General features: G+C 44.9%; 2 protein-coding genes across 2 annotated transcripts in view; one reads left to right on the top strand and one right to left on the bottom strand.

Annotated features, from left to right (window-relative positions):
• LOC137526003 (serine protease 27-like) overlaps window positions 1–13523 on the bottom strand; it is a 56207-nt gene extending 42684 nt beyond the window's left edge. The window contains exons 1-2 of the mRNA XM_068247213.1: window positions 13472–13523; window positions 6785–6814 (exon numbers count right to left, since the gene is read on the bottom strand). Coding sequence (XP_068103314.1) covers window positions 6785–6814; window positions 13472–13511 — 70 coding nt within the window. The 5' untranslated portion in view covers window positions 13512–13523. The remainder of the gene's footprint in view (window positions 1–6784; window positions 6815–13471) is intronic.
• Window positions 13524–21427: 7904 nt separating this feature from the next.
• LOC137524295 (RING finger protein 112-like) overlaps window positions 21428–22801 on the top strand; it is a 58399-nt gene continuing 57025 nt past the window's right edge. Inside the window, exon 1 of the mRNA XM_068244005.1 lies at window positions 21428–21605. The gene's annotated coding sequence lies outside the window, so the exon portion shown is untranslated. The remainder of the gene's footprint in view (window positions 21606–22801) is intronic.

Here is a 22801-nt window from a genome sequence, read left to right as displayed (position 1 = left end):
GGCGGATTTTTACTGTAATGTAAATGCAGAAAATAGGCAGATGCAGATTTTCTGCATTTTACATTACAGTAAAAATCCGCCGACTTTAGCGGTTAATAGCAAAGCCCCCGTAAGTCCTAGAAACACCAAATTTTCAGGGTTTGTTAAACAGAATCTCCTGAACAAGATGCACCTTATAGTTTTTGAGAAAAATCGATGTTAACCACTTCTCTACCACAGGGTTTTTCACCTAAAAACCACAGCAATTTTCACATTTAAGGGAGGCAAGGGTTAATGGGCTTAATGGGGGTATAATTTATTTAAAAAAAAACCTCACTGATGCTGATCAGTCACTAATGCTGTGTTAGTTATCTGAGATCCTCTCACGAGTGATCTCAGTAACTGTAACAGCATAGTGACTGATGCAATGTTTACACACATTCTGCATGAATGAGCACTGTCATTGGCTTTGTGAACACATGTTCACATCAGCCAATCACGGACCAGCGGGTGCCCGACGCATATGCACATCCGCGTGCACGCGATCGCGCACAGCAGCAAAATAAACAGGAGTTGCCTATCTACGCCCCTGTGACTCAGGTGAAGTTTAAAGTGGCGTAGATAAGCGTGGCAGAGGTTGTTAAGTGGTTAAAGTCGGGCGGAATTTCCGCGATTTCCGCCGGAAATCCGCCTAATGCATTTGCATTACCGATTTCCGCATTCCGATGCGGAAATGCAATTTCCAATCGGAATTTCGGAAATATCAGGTATGCAAGTGACTGACTCAGTTCTGATTTAGACAGGAAGTAACTACAATGTGACCCTCCCTGATAAGAAATTCCAACTATACAACACTTTCCTAGCAGAAAATGGCTTGCGAGAGCAGGAAAGAAAAAAAAAAAAAAAGGGTCATAGAGATTTTAGCTCTGGCATACTTCAATGAATGGGTCATCAAGCAAAAACAATAAAAAAAAAGTTAAAACCTAAAAAGTAGATTTAAAAATTAAACTGTGGAATATCTTAAGTCCTTTTTAGGAGAAGGAACACAGGATAACATTAGCAAGAGCTCAGAAAAGCTCTTCTTGTGTGCACCATCCCTTAGGGCCCGTTCTCACTATGGCGATTCCCACTAATCGCCGAAGCACTAGCCCTTTTTAAAGCGCTAGTGCTATTCTAACCCTATGGCAGTGATTTCACTGCCACTGATGATTAGCATCAATCGCAAAATGTGTTACCTGCAGCATTTTGCCACGATTCTGAAACGATCGCGTTACAGTGCTTATAAAAAGTAGTAAAAAAAAAAAAAGTTATTTTGTAAGAAAAGAATCATATATTTCACAAAGTAACATAATAACAATCAGATTTTACCAAGTAACATAATAATCAGATGACAGACTCAGAAGAACATACCATTTTGTGACAGAACAGTGTTTCTCAACATTTTATTGGTATGTAACACTTTTAAAACCCTGTTATAACAACTGTGGTTACGGGCGCTCCTCCCAACAAGCAAAAAAAAAAAAAAAAAAAAAAAAAAAAAAATCACAGATAAATAAAGAGTAAAAAATACATAATGTCACAGCGAGAGCTAAATGGATCGCCACACAGTGGGATGGGAAATGCCTACCTAGAAATATAAAAGTAAAGGTGCATACACACATCAGACCATAGTCTTTGGAAAATGAAAGATCACAGACCAATCTTACCACCCTTCATGTAGTATGAGAGCCATACCTTCACAGTCTATTCTATGGAGCTGCACTCCCCATCAGAAAGAAATCTTTGCAAGATGCTGCACACACAGATGCTGTACAGACACAAAAGATCGGTATCTGCAAAAGATCTGTTCCTGCCAAAAATTAATTCCTGCAAATTGCAATGATAGTCTATGAGATCTGCAGATCATCACACACACATAATTTAACTGACATTCATCTGCAGATCAGATCCACCAGGATGGATTTTCAGATCTGCGGATGATTGCTTGATCTGCAGATGAATGTCAGTTAAATCATGTGTGTATGATGATCTGCAGATCTCATAGACTATCATTGCAATTTGCAGGAATGGAGTTTTGGCAGGAACAGATCTTTTGCAGATACTGATCTTTTGTGTCTGTACAGCATCTGTGTGTGCAGCATCTTTCAAAGATTTTTTTTTCTGGTGTGGAGTTCAGCTCCATAGAAAAGACTGTGTAGAGTATGGCTCTCATACTACATGAACGGTGGTAAGATTGGTCTGTGATCTTTCACTTTCCAAAGACTATAGTCTGTTGTGTGTATGAGCCTTAAAGGGACAGTGTACGGGGGGGAGGGGGGAAGAGAGATCAGGGGAAAATGAGTTGAAGTTACCCGGGGCTTCCAATGGTCCCCCGCAGACATCCTGTGCCCGTGCAGCCACTCCCCAATGCTCCGGCCCCACCTCTGGTTCACTTCTGGAATTTCAGACTTTAAAGTCTGAAAACCACTGCGCCTGCATTGCCGTGTCCTCACTCCCGCTGATGGCACCAGGAGCGTACTGCGCAGGCCCAGTATGGTCTGTGTCTGCGACGTGCGCTCAGGGGAAACGAGGACAAGGCAACGCAGGCGCAGTGGTTTTCAGACTTTAAAGTCTGAAATTCCAGAAGTGAACCGGAGGTGGGGCAGAGCATCGGTGACTGGCTGCACGGGCACAGGATGTCTGCAGGGGACCATTAGATGCCCCGGGTAAGTTCAACTCATTTTCCCCTGACCCCCCTACAGTATTCCTTTAAGTCTGTGCAGGCGCTCAACATAAACAACAGCTATTCCAGAGTCTCAAAAAGTCTTTGTTAGCAAAATGGGAAATGACATTCAAAGTTCACAAAGCACAATTCCACCAGGTACTCTCACCAGATCCGGTGGCTGACTGAATGACAGATCAGCTAAAACAGCATATACATAACATCCAGGGACTTTCCACGGCTGTTGGCATCTGTAACTTAAGCAGAATGTGCGGACATAGCATGATACTGCTAGATCAAACAATAGTGGCAGCACTAAAATCCAACCTCGTGCCAGGCGATCAACTCTGTGTTCCCTCCACCAGCAATAATGGAAAAAAGGTTAACCGCTCTCCAAATGGTAACGCTGATCCCCCTGAGCTGATCAGCAACATACACATTTGATTTGTACCTCCTTATCCAACTTTGGTGCAAGCTCCTTAAAGGGAACCAGAGAGGAAGGATAGGGAAAAATAGGAAAAGGTTTTATACATACTTGGGGCTTCCTCCAGCCCCATAAGCACGGGTCGCTACCACGCCACAATCCTCCGCTTCCTGTATCGCCGGTACCGGGCTCCGTCACTTCCGGCGGATGCGACTAATAGTCTGCATGCACAGGGGCTCCCTCCATACCCTTACGCATGCGACTGCGCAGTATGCAGCCGCACACGCAGGTATATGGAGGGAGCCCCTGTGATGCGGACAATTGGCTGCGTCCGCCGGCTGACTCACGGAAATGACGGGACCCGGTACCGGCGGATCCAGGCAACGGAGGACAGCGGCGTGGGAGCGATACAGGCTTATGGGGCTGGAGGAAGCCCCAGGTATGTATAAAACCTTTCCCCCAACGTCTCTGGTTCCCTTTAAAAAAAACTGTAGTTTTAGCTTCCAGTGTTCCCCCAATAGGCCTCCCTGAAATCTGATCTGCTCAGGATGGGCAGTCCTCTTCCCAGGAATAGACAGAGCAGCTGATGCAGGTGTTGCTGATTAGTCCACCAGTGTTCCTTCCAGGAACTATGGAACTTTTCACCAGCCTTCTAGCAGGGCAGCAGGCATGCGGGCAGCCATGTGTCACACACAGCTCCCTGCCTGCTGTGACACACAGCTCCCCGCCTGCCTGCTGCCCTGCTAGGCTGGTGAAAAGTTCCATAGTTCCTGGAAGGAACACTGGTGGACTAATCAGCAACACCTGCATCAGCTGCTCTGTCTATTCCTCCTGATCCTGGGAAAAGGACTGCCCATCCTGAGCAGATCAGATTTCAGGGAGGCCTATTGGGGGAACACTGGAAGCTAAAGCTACACTTTAAGGAGCTTGCACCGCAGTTGGATAAGGAGGTCAAAATCGTGCAGCGCCAAAAAATGGGGGGGCTGCGCGCTGCGCCGAAAAAAGGGCGTGGCAACGACATTGTATGGGCGGAGCTAAAATAATGATGCAACAGCGAGGCATAAGAAAGCTGTGTTTATGCCATGATGTGGTCAAACACGGATTCGCATCATGGGTGTGCAGAAACTGTGTGATGCTATTTAATAGTATACCGTAACCCCAAAGCAGCAAACACAGCCAACTATGACCATTAAGGGCTCGTTTCCACTATCGCGAATCCGCATGCGTCCAACGCATGCGGATTCGCACATGTAATGCAAGTGGATGGGCCTGTTTCCACTGTAGCGTTGTTGAGGTACATTTTTTTCAGCGGAGAAAAAAAACGCACAAAAGAGCCGCAGAATTCGCCTGCGAGTGGAATGCATGTGAATCGCATGCAATGTATTTAATAGGGAAATCGCATGCGATTTCCCCATACGATTTTTGCCGTGAATTCGCATAGGTACCAATGTAATGTCTATAGACGCCGCTGCCAGTTCATGAAGATACAGTGGCCAGAGTCCCGAGGCCGGGACGTCCCGCAGCTAAAAGCGGGACGTTTCCCGGGACCTCATGCTGCCTGGGACAGCGGACCCCGAATCCGGGACGTCTGGTCACCGTAGTTACAGATGCCAACAGCCGTGGAGAGTCCCTGGATGTTATGTATATGCTGTTTTAGCTGATCTGTCATTCAGTCAGCCACCGGATCTGGTGAGAGTACCTGGTGGAATTGTGCTTGGTGAACTTTGAATAGGATAGCAGGATCCGCACCGTCTAAAATCTGAGGAAAGAGCTAGATTCTGAAACGCCGTGCGTCATGGTGACCCGGCTCACACTCAGTACTGCCTGTTATGGATTTTAAAATGTTCTAATAAATTTGGATTTTAGACGGTGCGGATCCTGCTATCCTATTTGATGTTACACCCTGTGCACTCCAGGGTTGATCGCTGCACGTCAAGCTACATTGGTGCTGTCACAATTGAAGATTATACCTGGTGAACTTTGAATGTCATTTCCCATTTTGCTAACAAAGACTGTTTGAGACTCTGGGCTATCTGTTGTTTATGTTGAGCGCCTGCACAGACTTACTTTTATACTTTTAAAACCCTGTTCTCACCAAGTACCCAGTAGCATAGTAAACATTATCACATTTACCCCTAGAAAAATATATATTTAATCGTAGCACATATATTTGGTTCTAAACAATTTCCAAGCATTTACTATTGCTTTTAATAGCTAAAACACTAATTTGGTGGTGTTCAAATAATATTTATTCTGTAAAACTCAAAATTTGTTATTCTTATTAAGTATATCAAGCCCGAGTACCCTCTGGAACCATCAGAAGTACTCCCTGGGGTACGCGTACCACACGTTGAGAACCTAGGTCATAGCAAACAGACAAGGAGGGGTGGGGGGGCAACAGGTGCAAATAGAGCACAAAATACGTCATACAGGTAAATCAGTCAGAATGACAAAATAAGGACTTATGCTACGTACACACTTGCAATAACGATCGTTTACAAGGAACTATAATTACCAGACGAACAATATTGGAACGATATAATATATATATATATATATATATATATATATATATATATATATATAGATAGATAGATAGATAGATAGATAGATAGATAGATAGATAGATAGATAGATAGATAGATAGATAGATAGATAGATAGATAGATAGATAGATAGATAGATAGATAGATAGATAGATAGATAGATAGATAGATAGATAGATAGATAGATAGATAGATAGATAGATAGATAGATAGATAGGTGTATAAAAACAAAACAAAAAACACAAACATGGGGTTGCAATAGATAAAATATATACTCTACAGGTTGTGAATCGATTTCAGGCTGAAATCGATTCACAATCTGTGTGCAGTGTATGGGCAGCCAATAGATCCCTCTGTGACCAGATTCAATGAGAGTGGGATCTATCTGTTGGTTGATCTGGTGGCGACCAATGCAGTCATCCCATTACAACACCCCAGTCTCTTTACCATTTTATTTTTCAAGAAATGCATTCAGTATTAAGCTGGGTACACACCTGCAATTTTGGATTGGACAATTGTCAATTTTCGTATGAGGGCCAACAGATTTTGAATACCACGAATACAGATTATGTAGGTAAACACTCATACTACATAGAAGGGGTAAAACTGGGCAATAAAGACTGTGTTTACCCACCTTTAGGCCTCTTTCACAGTAGGACGTTGCGGATAGTTGCAACGGTAAAGTCGCAATCTAAATTACACCGCTATGCCCCCAAAAAGTCGCACAGCAATAGTAAGTCTGTGCGACATTCACAGTGCACACGTTGCGTTTGTGTGTAACGTGTAGCGTTATTAGAAAGTGCTGCATGATGTGCGTTAGACACGTTATTAGCTGCGTTGGACTGTTTGCACGTGCTCAGTATTGACTTGGAAGCATACTTTTCATTGCCTGTATGTTCTACTGTATGTGAAGATAACGGGACATTAAGCTGCGTTTCAAATTTTTTGGGGCGTTGCGTTGTAATTTGCGTTGCACCTTTGACGTCGCATCAAACCGCAACGTCCTACTGTGAAAGAGGCCTAAGACTATTACTTTGAGGGCCATTCCTCCAAGAAAAGAGCAGTTAAAAATAAAATGAAGAATTGAAAGCCTAGAGAAATGCTTACAACAATACAATCCCCCATCAAACTTACGTGCTGCAGAGTTGGCGGTGTCAGATCTTCCTGAAAACAGAAGAAGAGGAACAAATTAGAAAACCAGAATGCAGATATACGAGTCTGATTTCCTCCAGTTTAGAAAACGTCTCTAAACATGCCAGGAATCGCTCTGAAATCTGCTCCAAAAATCTCTAGCATTTTGAGGATCTGCTAGAGGTTTTTGGTATGCACTGGGCCTCAGTGACAGCAACTTAGGAGAAAAAAGTAATTTATGGTCAATTTTACTCTGGAAAAAAATTGTATTTCTTTTATTGCCTATGTTTGCACATACCGTATTTTAAATTTTACTGAACTGAGAATTATATGTCATTTATTTCCTTTTCCGTTTGCCTGGCAACTGCTTATCCCTATGGCTGCAGTGTTGTCCGATTTACACACCAGAAACAAGCATGTAGCTAATCTTATTAGACGCTTGTCAGAAACATCTGATCTGCAGGACTGTTCAACATTATGGTCCGGTGCACACCAAAACCCGCTAGCAGATCCGCAAAATGCTAGCAGATTTTGAAACGCTTTTTCTTCTTTTTCTGTAGCGTTTCAGCTAGCATTTTGCGGTTTTGTGTAGCGGTTTTGGTGTAGTAGATTTCAGATATTGTTACAGTAAAGCTGTTACTGAACAGCTTCTGTAACAAAAAACGCCTGGCAAACCGCTCTGAAGTGCCGTTTTTCAGAGCGGTTTGCGGTTTTCCTATACTTAACATTGAGGCAGAAACGCCTCCGCAATCCAAAATCTGCAGCAGCCCGGGAGTATGCGTTTCTGCAAACCCGCCTCCCGCTCTGGTGTGCACCAGCCCATTGAAATACATTACCCTAGCGGATCCGCACCCGCAAGCGGATCGCAAACCGCAGCAGAACCGCTCTGGTGTGCACTAGGCCTTATAGCAGAAAGTTTTGGAGGCAGAGGATCAGCAGGGGAGCAAAGCAATTGGTATTGCTTAAAAGGAAAGTCATGCGTCAGCCTCCATATACGTATACATCTTTCTCTTTTCAGGTTCACTTTAACGCTGGGAGAACACTTGTCTGTACAGAGCAGTTTTAGGGCCCAGTCACGCTGGAAGCACTTTTCTAAGCGTTTTTTTTTTTTTTTTTTTTTTTTTTTTATTGTTCCTATTCATTCATTTTAACCACTTTACCCCCGCGCGTACGGATTTCTCCGCCCCTTTTTCCATCCTTTCACCCCCAGGGACGGAGAAATCCGTACTCTGCGCACTCCCGCCGCTGTCCGCGCTCCCGCTCGTAAACACGCCGCCCGCCGCTAGTAAACACGCCGCCGCCCGCTCGCCCAGAGATCAACGAACGGGAAAATCCATTCCCGTTCGTTGATCTCAGCCCCGCAATGATCTGCTGCCGCTCGGCTGAGCAGCGCGATCATTGTGAAAAAATAACAAAGTCCCAGCCTCTTTCTACTTCCTGCAAGCGTCCGGAAGGACGCTTGCAGGTCGCATGAAACAAATTTGTAATGTTGCCATCTTGTGGCCAAATAGTAAAACTACACCCTAACCATTTTTTACACACAAATAAACTTGTTTTACACAAAAAATTAACTCCTTACCTCCCACACTCCCCAATTTTTTTTTTTGTAATTAAAAAATTTACAATTTAAAAAAAAATACATAAATAGTTACCTTAGGGACTGAACTTTTTAAATATTTATGTCAAGAGGGTATAACACTGTTACTTTATAAACTATGGGCTTGTAATTAGGGATGGACGCAAAACTGAAAAAAATGCACCTTTATTTCCAACTAAAATATTGGCGGCAAACATTGTGATAGGGACATAATTTAAACGGTTTTATAACCGGGATAAATAGGCATATACATTTAATGGGTTTTAATTACAGTAGCGTGCATTATTTAAAAACTATAAAGGCTGAAAACAGGAAAAAATGTGGGAAAAAATTTATTATTTTTCAATTTTCCCATTAAAACACATTTAGAATAAAATAAATCTTGGCATAATGTCCCACCTAAAGAAAGCCTAATTGGTGGCGAAAAAAACAAGATATAGTTCATTTCATTGCGATAAGTAATAATAAAATTATAGACGAATGAATGGAAGGAGCGCTGAAAGGTGAAAATTGCTCTGGTGGTCAGGGGGTAAAACCCCTCAGTTGGGAAGTGGTTAATGAAAGTGAAAGAGCGATTTTAAAAAAAATGTTAATCGCAAAAATGCTCAGAAAAGCGCTTCTAGTGTTAATGGGCCCTTATGCTTTGTACACACTTGCGATAACTATCGTTTGCAAAGAACGATAGTTACCAGATGAACGATATTGGAAAGATTGGTATGCAACGATGGGATGCAGCGATCATCATACACATTTTAACGATAGTTCTCACAGAAAAGAACGATCAGAAGGAAATGTTGCGTACATATTTATATAAAATAAAAAAAAAAAAAAACCACTGACATGGAGTTACAATAGATACAAATATATGATTGTTAACTTGAAAACAAAGTTTAATTGAAATGAGCAATGTAACAATCTTTACGGCCGTGCTACAAAGGAAGTACTGAAGCTGGGCAGAATTCAACGCAGGCGCATTGGCCCTTGTAACGATCGTTCTCGGCCGATGTCTGTACACACTATAGTTTTGTAACGATTGTCGGTAGATATGATCCGTCAGGTTGGATATTTCCATCTTCCCGATGTCGTTCGTGTTAATGATCGTTGGGTAAAGTTCTTTCCCCGATTGTCGGCTGAACGATCGTTAATGAGCTGTTTCAAACGACCATAGTCGCCAGTGTGTACGCAGCATTACTCTCTGCATTTTTGGTTCTGCTCTGGTTTTTGTATGCATTTCTCATGCATTTTTGGAGAGTTTGGCCCAATGCATACCAAAACCACCTAGCAGATCTGCAAAACGCTGGAGGTTTTTGAAGCAGATTTCAGAGCGATTCTAGGCATGTTTAGAGAGGTTTTCTAGACACTGTATTGTTATCAAATCATTTGCATGATCTTGTTTTGTTGTGAGTTTCCGTATGTTCTACCTGTATGTTAACCCATTTATCTATTGTGCAGCGCTGCGTAATATGTTGGCGCTTTATAAACACAATAAATAATAATAATAATAATAATAATAATGCCTAGCGTTTTGTGGATGCGTTTTTGTGTAGCAGATTACACATATTGTTACAGTAAAGCTGTTACTGAACAGCTTCTGTAACAAAAACGCCTGGAAAACCGCTCTGATCTAGCGTTTTTCAGAGGGGTTTTCCACTTTCCCATACTTCACATTGAGGCAGAAACGCCTCAGAAATCTAAAAAATGATGGGATGATCAATGAGATACAAATACTTCTGAGTTTATGCAAATTTTTATGCAAATATAGGCAGCTTGAAAATGGACCAATCAATTTAAACCTTGGTAAGGGCTGGTGCACACCGAGCGGCTTTTTGGGCGTTTTCAGATCCGCTTGCGGCTGCGGATCTGCTTGGTCAATGTATCTCAATGGGGTGGTGCACACCAGAGCGGGAGGCGTTTTGCAGAAACGAAAAATGCCTGGGTGAGGCATTTTTTGGATTGCGGATGCGTTTCTGCCTCAATGTTAAGTATAGGAAAAACGCAAACCGCTCTGAAAAACGGCACTTCAGAGCGGTTTGCCAGGCGTTTTTTGTTACAGTAGCTGTTCAGTAACAGCTTTACTGTAACAATACAGGAAATCTACTATACCAAAACCGCTTCACAAAACTGCAAAACGCTAGCTGAAACGCTACAGAAAAAGAAGAAAAAGCGTTTCAAAATCTGCTAGCATTTTGCGGATCTGCTAGCGGGTTTTGGTGTGCACCAGCCCTGAGACTTGATTGGTCCATTTTTAAGCTGCATACATTTTCATAAAATTTGCAAGAACTCAAGAAGCACAACCTATTCTTCTGATTGTAACATTTGAAAAATCTGACTGACGTGTCACACGTGTAAAATCCCCCCCCCCCCCCCCCCCCCGCCCATTATGACAAAATAAGTGAAAACTATGAAAAATTACTCGGATCTCTACATTACAAAATATGACCACATACAATATCTTGCAAAAGAGAGGGGGAGGGAGAGGGTTGTCCAATCACAATTTTTTTCTATAAAGAAACCTTTAGCAAAATTGCTGTGAAATCAGATCATTTTATATAATGTGAGGCAACCTTTGGGCCAATCAGAGGTGTACCACAGATGTATGCATAAGAGTGTACATCTGCAACATATAACGGATTCCGCAAAACCTCTCTCTTCCCCCCACCCCCTCCAGTTACCAAACTAATAAGAATGGTAAAAATAAAAAAATATACAGTGGAATTTGGAAAGTGCAAATTGAGATTGCTGTGGAATTCCGAGGAATCGCAATTCAGCTTTGGCAGAAGGCAGAATTCCACCAGAATTGAAAATCTTTACTTCTGACCATCCCTACCTGAAAGTCCGCATGTAGACGCCTTGCGCATGCATGCTAGCTCCTTCCCACTCAGCTTTCTTCTGCAATAGCCAGGCCAGAATGGGTCAGCGCTACTACCCGGGGTCTAAAGCTATGCCATGCAAACCTCACAGGTTTTCTTTAAAGGGAACATGAAATAAATTATACATACCTGGGGCTTCCTCCAGCCTGAGCGCTCTCTTGTCATCCTCCTGTGCTGCCTGAATCCTCCACAATTCAGTCCAGAATGTCCTTCCGTCGTCTGGAGTGTACTGCGCATGCGTGTCCGAGCTGTGCGCACCTCTATCACACTCCCAATGGCAGGAGTGTTCTGTGCATACACAGTACTACTGCACAGCCACAGAATGCTCCAAGTGACGGGAGTGCGATGGGTGGTGGTGGGCGGGGGACACGCAGTCAGACTGCACATGCTCAGGACTTTCCAGGGCAAATTGCAGACGATCCAGGAGGTGGAGGAGGATGGTGGAGGAGTGATAAGCCTGAAGGGGGCTGGAGGAAGCCCCAGGTATGCAGAATTTATAATATACATTTCCCTTGTCTCAGATACACTACTATACAAGCAGGCATAAAAAAAGGACGAATTTGGCGCCAGGTATTCGCAAAATTTGCTAAACCATAGTTGTCAAGCTTTATGGACGATAATTACTGTTGCAAAAACAAACGAGAAATAACATTAACATTAAAAAGGTCATTACGTTTTTCGTCAATACTGCTTAACCTAACCCTACCCTCACACAGAACCCTCCCCTGGTGGTGCCTAAAACTAACTGCCGCCTAGGTGGTGCTTATCCCTAACCACTCCCCCTCTGCAGAAACACCCTTTCACATATTAATGATAATATCTCTGAAAATGTAAAATCTGTATTTATTAATGAACTAATATGAAAAACTATACCGTTGTAAACTTCTAAAACAATAACTGCCTCAAGCAGATACATAAGTGCCCCTCCCTCACCCCATGTCCACCTCTGTAGTAAAGGCCAGTTAAGCAGTACTCACCCAGCAGCAGGAGGATGCAGCCAGCACTCAGCAGGTACATTGGTGCCCACCTCTGTAGTAAAGGCCAGTTAGGCAGTACTCACCCAGCAGCAGGAGAATGCAGCCAGCAGGTACATTGGTGCCCACCCTATGCCCACCTCTGTAGTAAGGGCCAATGAGGCAGTACTCACCCAGCAGCAGGAGGATGCAGCCAGCACTCAGCAGGTACATTGGTGCCCACCCCTCACCCCATGCCCACCCCTGTAGTAAGGACCAATGAGGCAGTACTCACCCAGCAGCAGGAGGATGCAGCCAGCACTCAGCAGGTACATTGGTGCCCACCCCTCACCCCATGCCCACCCCTGTAGTAAGGACCAATGAGGCAGTACTCACCCAGCAGCAGGAGGATGCAGCCAGCACTCAGCAGGTACATTGGTGCCCACCCCTCACCCCATGCCCACCCCTGTAGTAAGGACCAATGAGGCAGTACTCACCCAGCAGCAGGAGGATGCAGCCAGCACTCAGCAGGTACATTGGTGCCCACCCCTCACCCCATGCCCACCTCTGTAGTAAGGGCCAATGAGGCAGTACTCACCCAGCAGCAGGAGGATGCAGCCAGCACTCAGCAGGTACATTGGTACCCACCCCTCACCCCATGCCCACCCCTGTAGTAAGGGCCAATGAGGCAGTACTCACCCAGCAGCAGGAGGATGCAGCCAGCAGGTACATTGGTGCCCACCCTATGCCCACCTCTGTAGTAAGGGCCAATGAGGCAGTACTCACCCAGCAGCAGGAGGATGCAGCCAGCACTCAGCAGGTACATTGGTGCTCACCCCATGCCCACCCCTGTAGTAAGGGCCAATGAGGCAGTACTCACCCAGGAGCAGGAGGATGCAGCCAGAATGTACATTGGTGCTCACCCCATGCCCACCCCTGTAGTAAGGGCCAGTGAGGCAGTACTCACCCAGCAGCAGGAGGATGCAGCCAGCACTCAGCAGGTACATTGATGCCCACCCCTCACCCCATGCCCACCCCTGTAGTAAGGACCAATGAGGCAGTACTCACCCAGCAGCAGGAGGATGCAGCCAGCACTCAGCAGGTACATTGGTGCCCACCCCTCACCCCATGCCCACCCCTGTAGTAAGGACCAATGAGGCAGTACTCACCCAGCAGCAGGAGGATGCAGCCAGCACTCAGCAGGTACATTGGTGCCCACCCCTCACCCCATGCCCACCCCTGTAGTAAGGACCAATGAGGCAGTACTCACCCAGCAGCAGGAGGATGCAGCCAGCACTCAGCAGGTACATTGGTGCCTCTCCCTCACCGTGCTCTGACCACTCCAGTGATTCTGTCTCCTGCTCTTATTACCACTGAGCCACAGAGAATGCAGGTCAACCAGTTCCTCACAAGAGTCTTCATCTTTATCATAAATATGCACCAGAACCTCACCCTGAGGCCTAGACAAAAGACCGGCATCTTCCTCCACTCCTCTACATCCCTGGCTGTGCAGTCATCAGCTGCTCTGCTGGTGAGGGCATGCTGGCTCTTGTAGTAACTCAGTATTACTCCTTACCAAACCAGCCTTCACCAGGAGAACAGTGAGTGAGAGCTCCCACCTGCCACACACAGAGCAGCTGCAGGATTAGCACTAATTACCTCACTAATGACTGAGCTTGTGATATGGAGAAAAGGGAGCTGATATGATCAATCATTTTCAGGGCTGGTGCACACCAGAGTGGTTCTGAAGTGTTTTTTTTTAAACACTTGCAGGGGGAAAACCGCTTGGCTAATGAAAGTGAATGGGATGGTGCACACCAGAGCGGCTCGTTTTTTCCACAAAGCAAACTCGGGGGGCAGCAGCATTTTTTAGATTCCTGAGGCGTTTCTGCCTCACTGTTAAAGTATAGGAAAGTGGAAAACTGCTCTGAAAAACGCCAGATCAGAGCGGTTCTCCAGGCATTTTTGTTACAGAGGCTGTTCAGTAACAGCTTTACTGTAACAATATTTGCAATCTGCTACACAAACGCTCCACAAAATGCTAGACATGTTTAGAAAACCTCTACAATCGCTCTGAAATCTGCTTCTAAAACCTCTAGCGTTTTGCAGATCTGCTGGAGGTTTTTGGTGTGCACTGGGCCTAAAAGCGGAGCAGTGCTTTTAAGCGCAGCATAGACTGTAATAGGAATTACAGCTACAGCAGTGCACAGTGGGTAACGTCGGCGCCGTCAGGAGACGGAGCCAAAGTTGCTTTTAAAACACAATAAATCGGCCTCCAGCAATCGCTGGAAGCCGAATTATATCATTCCCAAACTATCCATGTCGGCCTGGAGGGGGAATAGTAATTAACACGGCCTGGACTTGTGCAGAAGCAGCATCAGCCATATACCGGCTGTATCCTGCGCCCAAGTCTACCGGCGCCGATTTCAAATGTATACCCTTAGGGCTGGAACCCACAGGAGCGCTTTTGGCAGCACTGCGATACGCTAGCAGTTTGCCAAAACGCTGGGCTAATGTTAATGGATGGGGCAACTTCCACAGGAGCGTTTGCGTTTCTCAGAAACGCAAACGCAGGACCTGCAGCATTTTGGGAGCGTTAGCGCTTCAATGTAAAGTATTGAACCGCTAGCGGAAACGCTCAGCAAAACCTAAACTGAGCGGTTTTGCTAGCGTTTTGCGGTTCAGCACACTGTAACAAAATGAAAAATAATTCACAGGACCAATCAGGATAAAAACGCAAAACGCTACGCACCCGCTGGGCAAAAAAATACAATGTTGCAAAACATGACCAAAAACGCACATGAATCTGCTTGCAAAACGTTCAGACAAAACGCTAGCGGTTGCGTTTTGCGTTTGCTGATTTCAGTGGGTTCCAGGCCTCACATAGCTCCAGTGTGAACACACACATAGCTCCAGTGTGAACACACACATAGCTCCAGTGTGAACACACACATAGCTCAAGTGTGAACACACACATAGCTCCAGTGTGAACACACACATAGGATAACATTAGCAGGAGCTTTTAAGATCACAAAGTGCTCAGAAAAGCTCTTCTGGTGCGCACCAGCTCAGAGGCATTGTTCACATTGCGTTCCGGGTGGGTGCTGCGTTTTTTTTGTAAATCGCTTCAATAAGCGCTTTTTTAGAGCTATTGCGTTTTTTCACTCCCCGACACAAGTCAGGAAGTGAACTCTTTGATCCGGAAAAGAATACAGTGTATTCATCCTTAAAATCACGAACGCAATCGCCGCACAAAGCGATTTGTGAGCGTTTTGCGCTTTTCCTATATTTTCCATTGAGGCAAAATCACCTCTAAAATGATCCACGCCCCGCTTTACTGAACGCACAGTGCACAAACCACGCTGATATGAACCTTCTCATAGACATTCATTGCACAAGCGTTTTGGGGGCGATTTAAAAAAATCGCCTTTGCTTGAAAAAAAGGCGAAAACAACTCTAGTGTGCGCGATCTCTAAAGCTTTGTTCACATCTAAAATCGCAATAGCTGATGCCAGAGTTTTGCAATTTTGTTTGCAATGTTTTTAGAACCTCCCGGCGCTCACCTGCGAGCTGCGATTTTTTTAATTTTTTATTTATTTATTTATTTATTTTTATAAAGCGCTTTTCTAAGCGTTTGTGGAGATCGATTTGTTTTTTCACTTCCTGACGTTAGTTTTCGATCAATCAAAAATGTAGGTGTGTATGAGACTTTAGAATTCACATTTGTTTTGTGATTTTTCCAAAAATTACGATCACCGCCTATCTATTGTATTCTGATTGCATTTGAATTCTCATCCGTTTGTATGCTATCTGCTTTTTGCATTTTGTTATTAAATTCAGATGGTCGGCCATTTTTTTACTGTGCCCTACTCATATTTCAGTGGCAGCGCTAAAAAATTGCCGTCTCTAGTCTAGTGTAGGGGACCCAGCAGGAATCCCCATAGACCAGCGCCGCACACTAAGGAATTGTTCACATAAGCGATTTCGCTTATTTTTAAGCGCTGGCGATTTTAAAAAAATTGCCTTAAAGCGGTATCGTCACCATAAAAATCAAATTTCAACAGCAACTGGCCTGAGTGTATTAAGTGATAAAGATGCTAATCCTGCATTCAAAACTTTCAAAACTTTTTCTGCTGTTATGATTTGGAGTTATCACATACTTAAGGAACAATGGCCCTTTAGTAGTCGTGCCAAAGAATTGCATGCTGGGGGTTCTTTTTATCTCTAATGTATTCCTCCTCTTCCCTTTATTTCCCTGTCAGCTTCTTATCTGAAACCTAATCCCCTACTCACTTGTGTTTACAAGCAAGGCTGAGGTGACTCAGCGATTGGAGGAGACAAGAAAAAAAGTAAAGGGCAGAAATGACATCACGAGTTAGCCTTAACTGTGGGCAAAAGACATGGCCCCCACCAGGAACAGAATTCTTGTAATTTACTATATAGCATTCAAAACGTGGACAGTATAATACATGTGTTATGTAAGTAGGTCACGTATTTATCTACTTATATATGTGTTTTTTTTCCCTGGCATAGTATGTCTGATCCTACTGCTTTAAGGCTACTTTCGACGTTAAAGTCGCACCACAAAACTAACAACTCAACGCGGCCAAAGTGTTGCAACGCAGCGTTACCAACACATACAGCATATACAGTAGAAAATACAGGTAATGAAGAGTATGTTGGCTAGTCTTACTGAGCATGTGCAAACAGTCTAACGCAGCTAATAACGTGTATAACGCACTGCATGCAGCACTTTCATTTAACGTGTAGCGTTAGACACCAACACAACGTCTGCACTGTGAACAAGCCATTGATTTTTCATTGCTGTGAGTTATTCTGCGTTACGTGTTGTTTACGTGCGACTTTAACGTCCCACTGTGAAATAGGCCTAAAAGCGCTAGTGCAATGTTGCTGTATGTGAGTGTTCTCACATAAGCAAAGAGCTTTCTATCCAATCGAAACGCGACTCCTGCACCATTACCAGAGCGTTTGCGATTCAATAGAAAGTATAGCAAAACAGCTTGAAAAAGTGCTTTGAAAAGCGATTTGCTGAGCACTTGTATTTACATTGTATTTATTAATTTCCAGGTCAAAGAGTTCACTTCCTGGTTGACATCAGGAAGTGAACAAAACATCGCTACACAAAAGCGCTTAGGGCTTGTTCACACCTAGGGAGTTTTGCAGTTTAAGCGTCAGCGATTTTCAAAAATCGCCCTAAAAGCGCTTGTGCAATGATTCCCTATGAGAGTGGTCACATCTGAGTGGTTTGTTTCCGATCCACTCAAAAAGCGATGCCTGTACCATTTTCTAAATGTTTTTGCTCAATGTTATGCAGGAGAACAGAGGCGTCAAGAGGATAAAAGGAAGCTAAATGAGCTTAAAAAAACAAATTCTTCTGTGTGAACACAGAGGTGCCTGGCTCTTCTACTGACCACATATGCTATTGCTCCATTGTTATTGCCTGATGAAGTGGGATCAAACCTGCGAAACGCGTTGCATATTTGGAGTTCATAAAATATATTGACTGTCTTTACTACAGTCGTTGTGTGTCTACTTGGAGGAGGTAAGTCCACCACTGCCTCCTCTATTTACCAAAAATTTGTTTTTTTAAGCTCATTTAGCTTCCTTTTATCCTTTTGGCGCCTCTGTTCTCCTGCATAATATTGAGTCCACCCTGGGTGGAGGGTTGAACCCCCTTTTTCTGATCTACAGAGAGCGACTTCTTAAGGTGGGTACACACGTCAGATAAAAGTCTTTGGAAAATGAAAGATCACAGACCAATTTTACCCCCTTCCATGTAGTATGAGAGCCATACTCTACACCAGGGCTGCCCAATAGGTCGATTGCGATCTACCGGTAGATTGCGACCGCCTCCTTGGTAGATCACGGCCTCTTGGCCGCGTCTCGTTAATGTTTGTTGCGGCCAGCAGCTCGTGTTTAGCTGCTGGGCGCTGGCCAATAGAATGCATGCAGGCGAGGAGAGAGGGAGGAGAGAGGCGGCGCGTCCGCTGCGTCATGGCTGGGGGCGGCGGCGGGCAGCCTGTGTAATGTGCGTGTGTAACGTGCCCGGCGCCGCCCCCAGCCATGACGTAGCGGCCGCGCCGCCGCTTCTCTCCTACATCCCATTGGCCTGCCAGAGTCTCTCCTCGCCGCCTCTTCTCCTCCGCCTGCAGGTACATATACCTGGCTAACCTACACTGGGGGGCCCTATACCTGGCTAACCTACACTGGGGGGGCCCTATACCTGGCTAACCTACACTGGGGGCCCCTATACCTGGCTAACCTACACTGGGGGCCCCTATACCTGGCTAACCTACACTGGGGGCCCCTATACCTGGCTAACCTACACTGGGGGCCCCTATACCTGGCTAACCTACACTGGGGGCCCCTATACCTGGCTAACCTACACTGAGGGCCCCTATACCTGGCAAACCTACACTGAGGGCCCATATACCTGGCAAACCTACACTGAGGGCCCATATACCTGGCTAACCTACACTGAGGGCCCATATACCTGGCTAACCTACACTGAGGGCACGCAACCTATGCTGCAGGCACATATACCTGGCTAACCTACGCGGGGGGGGGGGCGTGCTTAGCATTTGAGACGTTGGTAGATCTCCTGGCCTCGGCAAATTTAAAAGTAGCTCGCGAGCCGAAACAGTGTGGGCACCCCTGCTCTACACAGTCTATTCTATGGAGCTGAACTCCCCATCAGATAGAAATCTTTGCAAGATGCTGCACACACAGATGCTGTACACATGCAACAGATCAGTACTGCAAAAGATCTGTTCCTGCAAAAGATCCGTTCCTGCAAAATGCATTCTTAGGCCCAGTGCACACCAAAACCGCTAGCAGATCGTCAAAACGCTAGCGGTTTTGGGAGCAGAGAGCAGATATTTGGCCAGGTGCACACCAAGCGGATTTTGTATGCGATCCACCAGCCGCATCAGCCAGTGAAAACGCTTGGCTATTGTATTTCAATGTGTGGTGCACACCGGCGGTTCGAGGTTTTTTAGCAAACCGCAAACGCGCAGCAGGAGGCGCGTTTGCGGCTTGGCAAAAACCTCAAACCGCCGGTGTGCACCATCCCATTGCAATACATTAGCCAAGCATTTTTCCAGGCGGATGCGGCCGGCGGATCGCTCCAAAAACCGCTCAGTGTGCACTGGGCCATCTATGATATCTGCAGATCCCATACACACCTTGTTTAATGGACATTCATCTGCAGATCAGACAATTATCTGCCGATCTGAAGATCCAACCTGGTGCATCTGATCTACAGATAATTGTCAGTGAGGCCTGGTGCACACCAGATGAGTTTTTCTGAGCGTTTTGAGTTTTTAAATCTGCTGCTAATGTTATCCTATGTGCCTGTGCACACTGGAGCAATGAGGTTTTGTAAAAAACTCCATAGCATTACATTGGGAAGAGCTTTTAGAGGTTTCAAAAGCTCTTCCCAATGTAATGCTATGGGGTTTTTTACAAAACCTCATTGCTCCAGTGTGCACAGACACATAGGATAACATTAGCAGCAGATTTAAAAACTCAAAACGCTCAGAAAAACTCATCTGGTGTGCACCAGGCCTTAAACAAGGTGTGTATGGTGATCTGCAGATCAGACAATTATCTGCCAATCTGAAGATCCAACCTGGTGAATCTGATCTCCAGATAATTGTCTGTTAAACAAGGTGTGTATGAGATCTGCAGATATCATAGGCTATGAATGCATTTTGCAGGAATGGATCTGTTGCAGGAACAGATCTTTTGCAGATACTGATCTGTTGCATGTGTACAGCATCTGTGTGTGCAGCATGTTGCAAAGATTTTTATCTGATGGGGAGTTCAGCTCCATAGAAAAGACTGTGTAGAGTATGGCTCTCATACTACATGAAAGGGGGTAAAATTGGTCTGTGATCTTTCATTTTCCAAAGACTTTTATCTGACGTGTGTACCCACCTTTATTCCTGAGTGGAGTCAGGAAAATCTCCCCACCTGCCTTTACAGCGGTTGCTTAATGGTAACCGTGGTTTGTGAGTATTAATCTTTACTCTATCTAGTAACCCTTTACCAGTACATATTACACTATTGGGGCTCTTGGTGTTCCTTGTTTTTGCTCAATGGAAGGTATAGGGAAATCGCAAAGTGCTTGAAAAAGCGATTTGTATAGTGATTTTCCCAGCGCATTCATGAATAAATGCATTGTATTTATTAATTTTCGGGTGCAAGAGTTCACTTCCTGACTGATGTCAGATAGTGAAAAAACGGAATCACTCTGCAAAAGCGCTTACAAAAGCGCTTTATACAAAATCAAAGCGTGCATGTAAGCACCAGGAGGGGGGAAAAAATTGAAAACAATTGAAAATCGCTGGCATCAGCGATTTCGGATTTTAGATGTGAACAAAGCCTTAGAAAATAACTTTTCTAAGCAAAATCGCTATGAAAGCGCTTAGAAAAGTGCTTACAAAATCGCTCAGCGATTGCGCTGGTGATTTTTAATGTGAACAAGACCTAAGGCCTCTTTTCCACGGGCAGTTGAACTGCAGCAGTGACCAGTTATCTGGCAGCAGCAAGCAGTTACCAGGCAGCAGCAAGCAGTTGTGAGGCCTTGTTTACATTATAAATCGCTAGTGCAATCGCAAGCACTAAGCACATTTGTGAACGCTTTTGAAATCAATTTTCGGCGCTAGTCTACTTTAGGGGACCCACCGCAAATCCCCATAGACACTTTCAGCTGGGCTGCAAAACGGAACAAATGGCTTCCGTTTGCTTGTTGAAACCCCCACAAGCCTTATATCCCTGGGTAGCTACGCATGTCCTCTAACGAATTTTGCGAGTTTCGGTCAAAAAAAAAGTTTGAACTGACTGTGTAGGAGCCGTGGAACGGCCGCAATTTCAGGTCCGTCGGCCATCTTGGTTCTGCTCCGCAGGTCGTTTCTTCCTCCTCATTGGAGGGATTGTTAGGTGGGGGGCGTGCCAGCTAACAAACCCTCCAATGAGGAGGAAGAAAGAGACCTGCACAGCAGAATTAAGATGGCCGACGGAACCGAGATTTAGGCCGTTCGGTGGCTCCTACACGGCCAATTTAAACTTTCTGTTACCGAAAACCTCCCAATTCGTTACAGGGCATGCTTACCTATCTATTGGTATATGGCTTGTGGGGGTTTCAACAAGCAAACGGAAGCCATTTGTTCCGTTTTGCAGCCCAGCTGAAAGTGTCTATGGGGATTTGCGGTGGGTCCCCTAAAGTAGACTAGCGCCCAATTTTCCCTTCACTTCCAGAGCGATTTACATTTCTCTAAGCGCTTTTGTCCGGTGATTTTGTTTTTTCTTCCTGGTGACACTCAGGAATTGAACTCTCTGGCCTGGAACTGTGGCCTACGGTGGGCTGGTGGAAGCCCCAGGTAAGTCACTATTTCATTTTTAGTGAGTGCTAAAGGTGCGTACACACATGCGACTATAGTCGTTTGAAACGATCGTTCACCGATCATTTCAAACAACGATCATTTGAAAAAAAGCAGCCAACGACCATGAAGTCTAACGACGGACGAGCTAGATCGTTCAAAACAAATGATCTAGCTTGGCGGATTTTTCCCATCGACGATCGTTTGCAAAAGTAGTACATCGTTGGAAAACGGTTGTTCGTACTAGGCTTGACATGCGCATTTCACTATTTCTCCATGGAACTTTTCATTTTTACGCGCAAGCGCAATCGTTGCTTTGTTTGTTGTAACGTTCGTTTTAACGATCTGATCGTTACACACCTTTTACAACTAACTTTACTTAGGTCGTTCTTTCTTCAATTAAAAGTTCGTTCGTCGTTCATAACGAACGATCGTTGTCGCATGTGTGTACGTAGCATATGGGTCCCTTTAAATTATTATCAACCACTAAAGAGGTTAATGTATTTTAATTATTTAAATAACTTGCATTACTAGAATCATTTCCTCTTGCTCTGGGCTGTGGGCTCTGTCCTTGCTTCGCTCAGATACCTTTTTTTTTTTTTAATTCATTCTAACTCTATTTCCACTTGGACAGGGGAGATTGCACGCCAGGACCCTCGCCCATTTGTGGGTTGCACCAACCCAAGTGTCCAGCCCGAAGCCCAGCGAGCGTAGCAGGCAAGCGAGGGTCTTGGCATGCAATCATTACTATCCAAGTGAGCATAGAGTTCAGTTACCCAAGCAAAGCGAGCGTGTAAGGGGACAATAAGTCCAGTAAAGCACGTTATTTATATAATTAAAATACATCAATTAAAAAAATATTGGAATGCTATATTATTTTCCACTGCTCTACCAGGTGGAGTGTGGTGGCTCAAGTTCTGTCACAAGGCTTTTATTTTCTTAACTCAGCAACAGGACTGCCAATCAGGAGCAAGAATCGGCTTAGAACGACAAGGCGAGATGGCTGCCAGCAGGGCCGGCTTTACCATAAGGCACTGTAGGCACGTGCCTATAGGCACCTGATGATGGAACGGCGGCTCACTCCCCTCCCAGAACGCCTCCCTTCCTTCTTCCTATGCAGAGTCCTTATGAGTGTAAGGGCTCGTTTCCACTATCGCGAATCCGCATGCGTCCAACGCATGCGGATTCGCACATGT

Source organism: Hyperolius riggenbachi, chromosome 7 (genome assembly GCF_040937935.1).
Source record: "Hyperolius riggenbachi isolate aHypRig1 chromosome 7, aHypRig1.pri, whole genome shotgun sequence".
Lineage (NCBI taxonomy): Eukaryota > Metazoa > Chordata > Amphibia > Anura > Hyperoliidae > Hyperolius > Hyperolius riggenbachi.
Note: the sequence above shows the minus strand (reverse complement) of the source record. Positions and strands in the feature narration are given on the sequence as shown.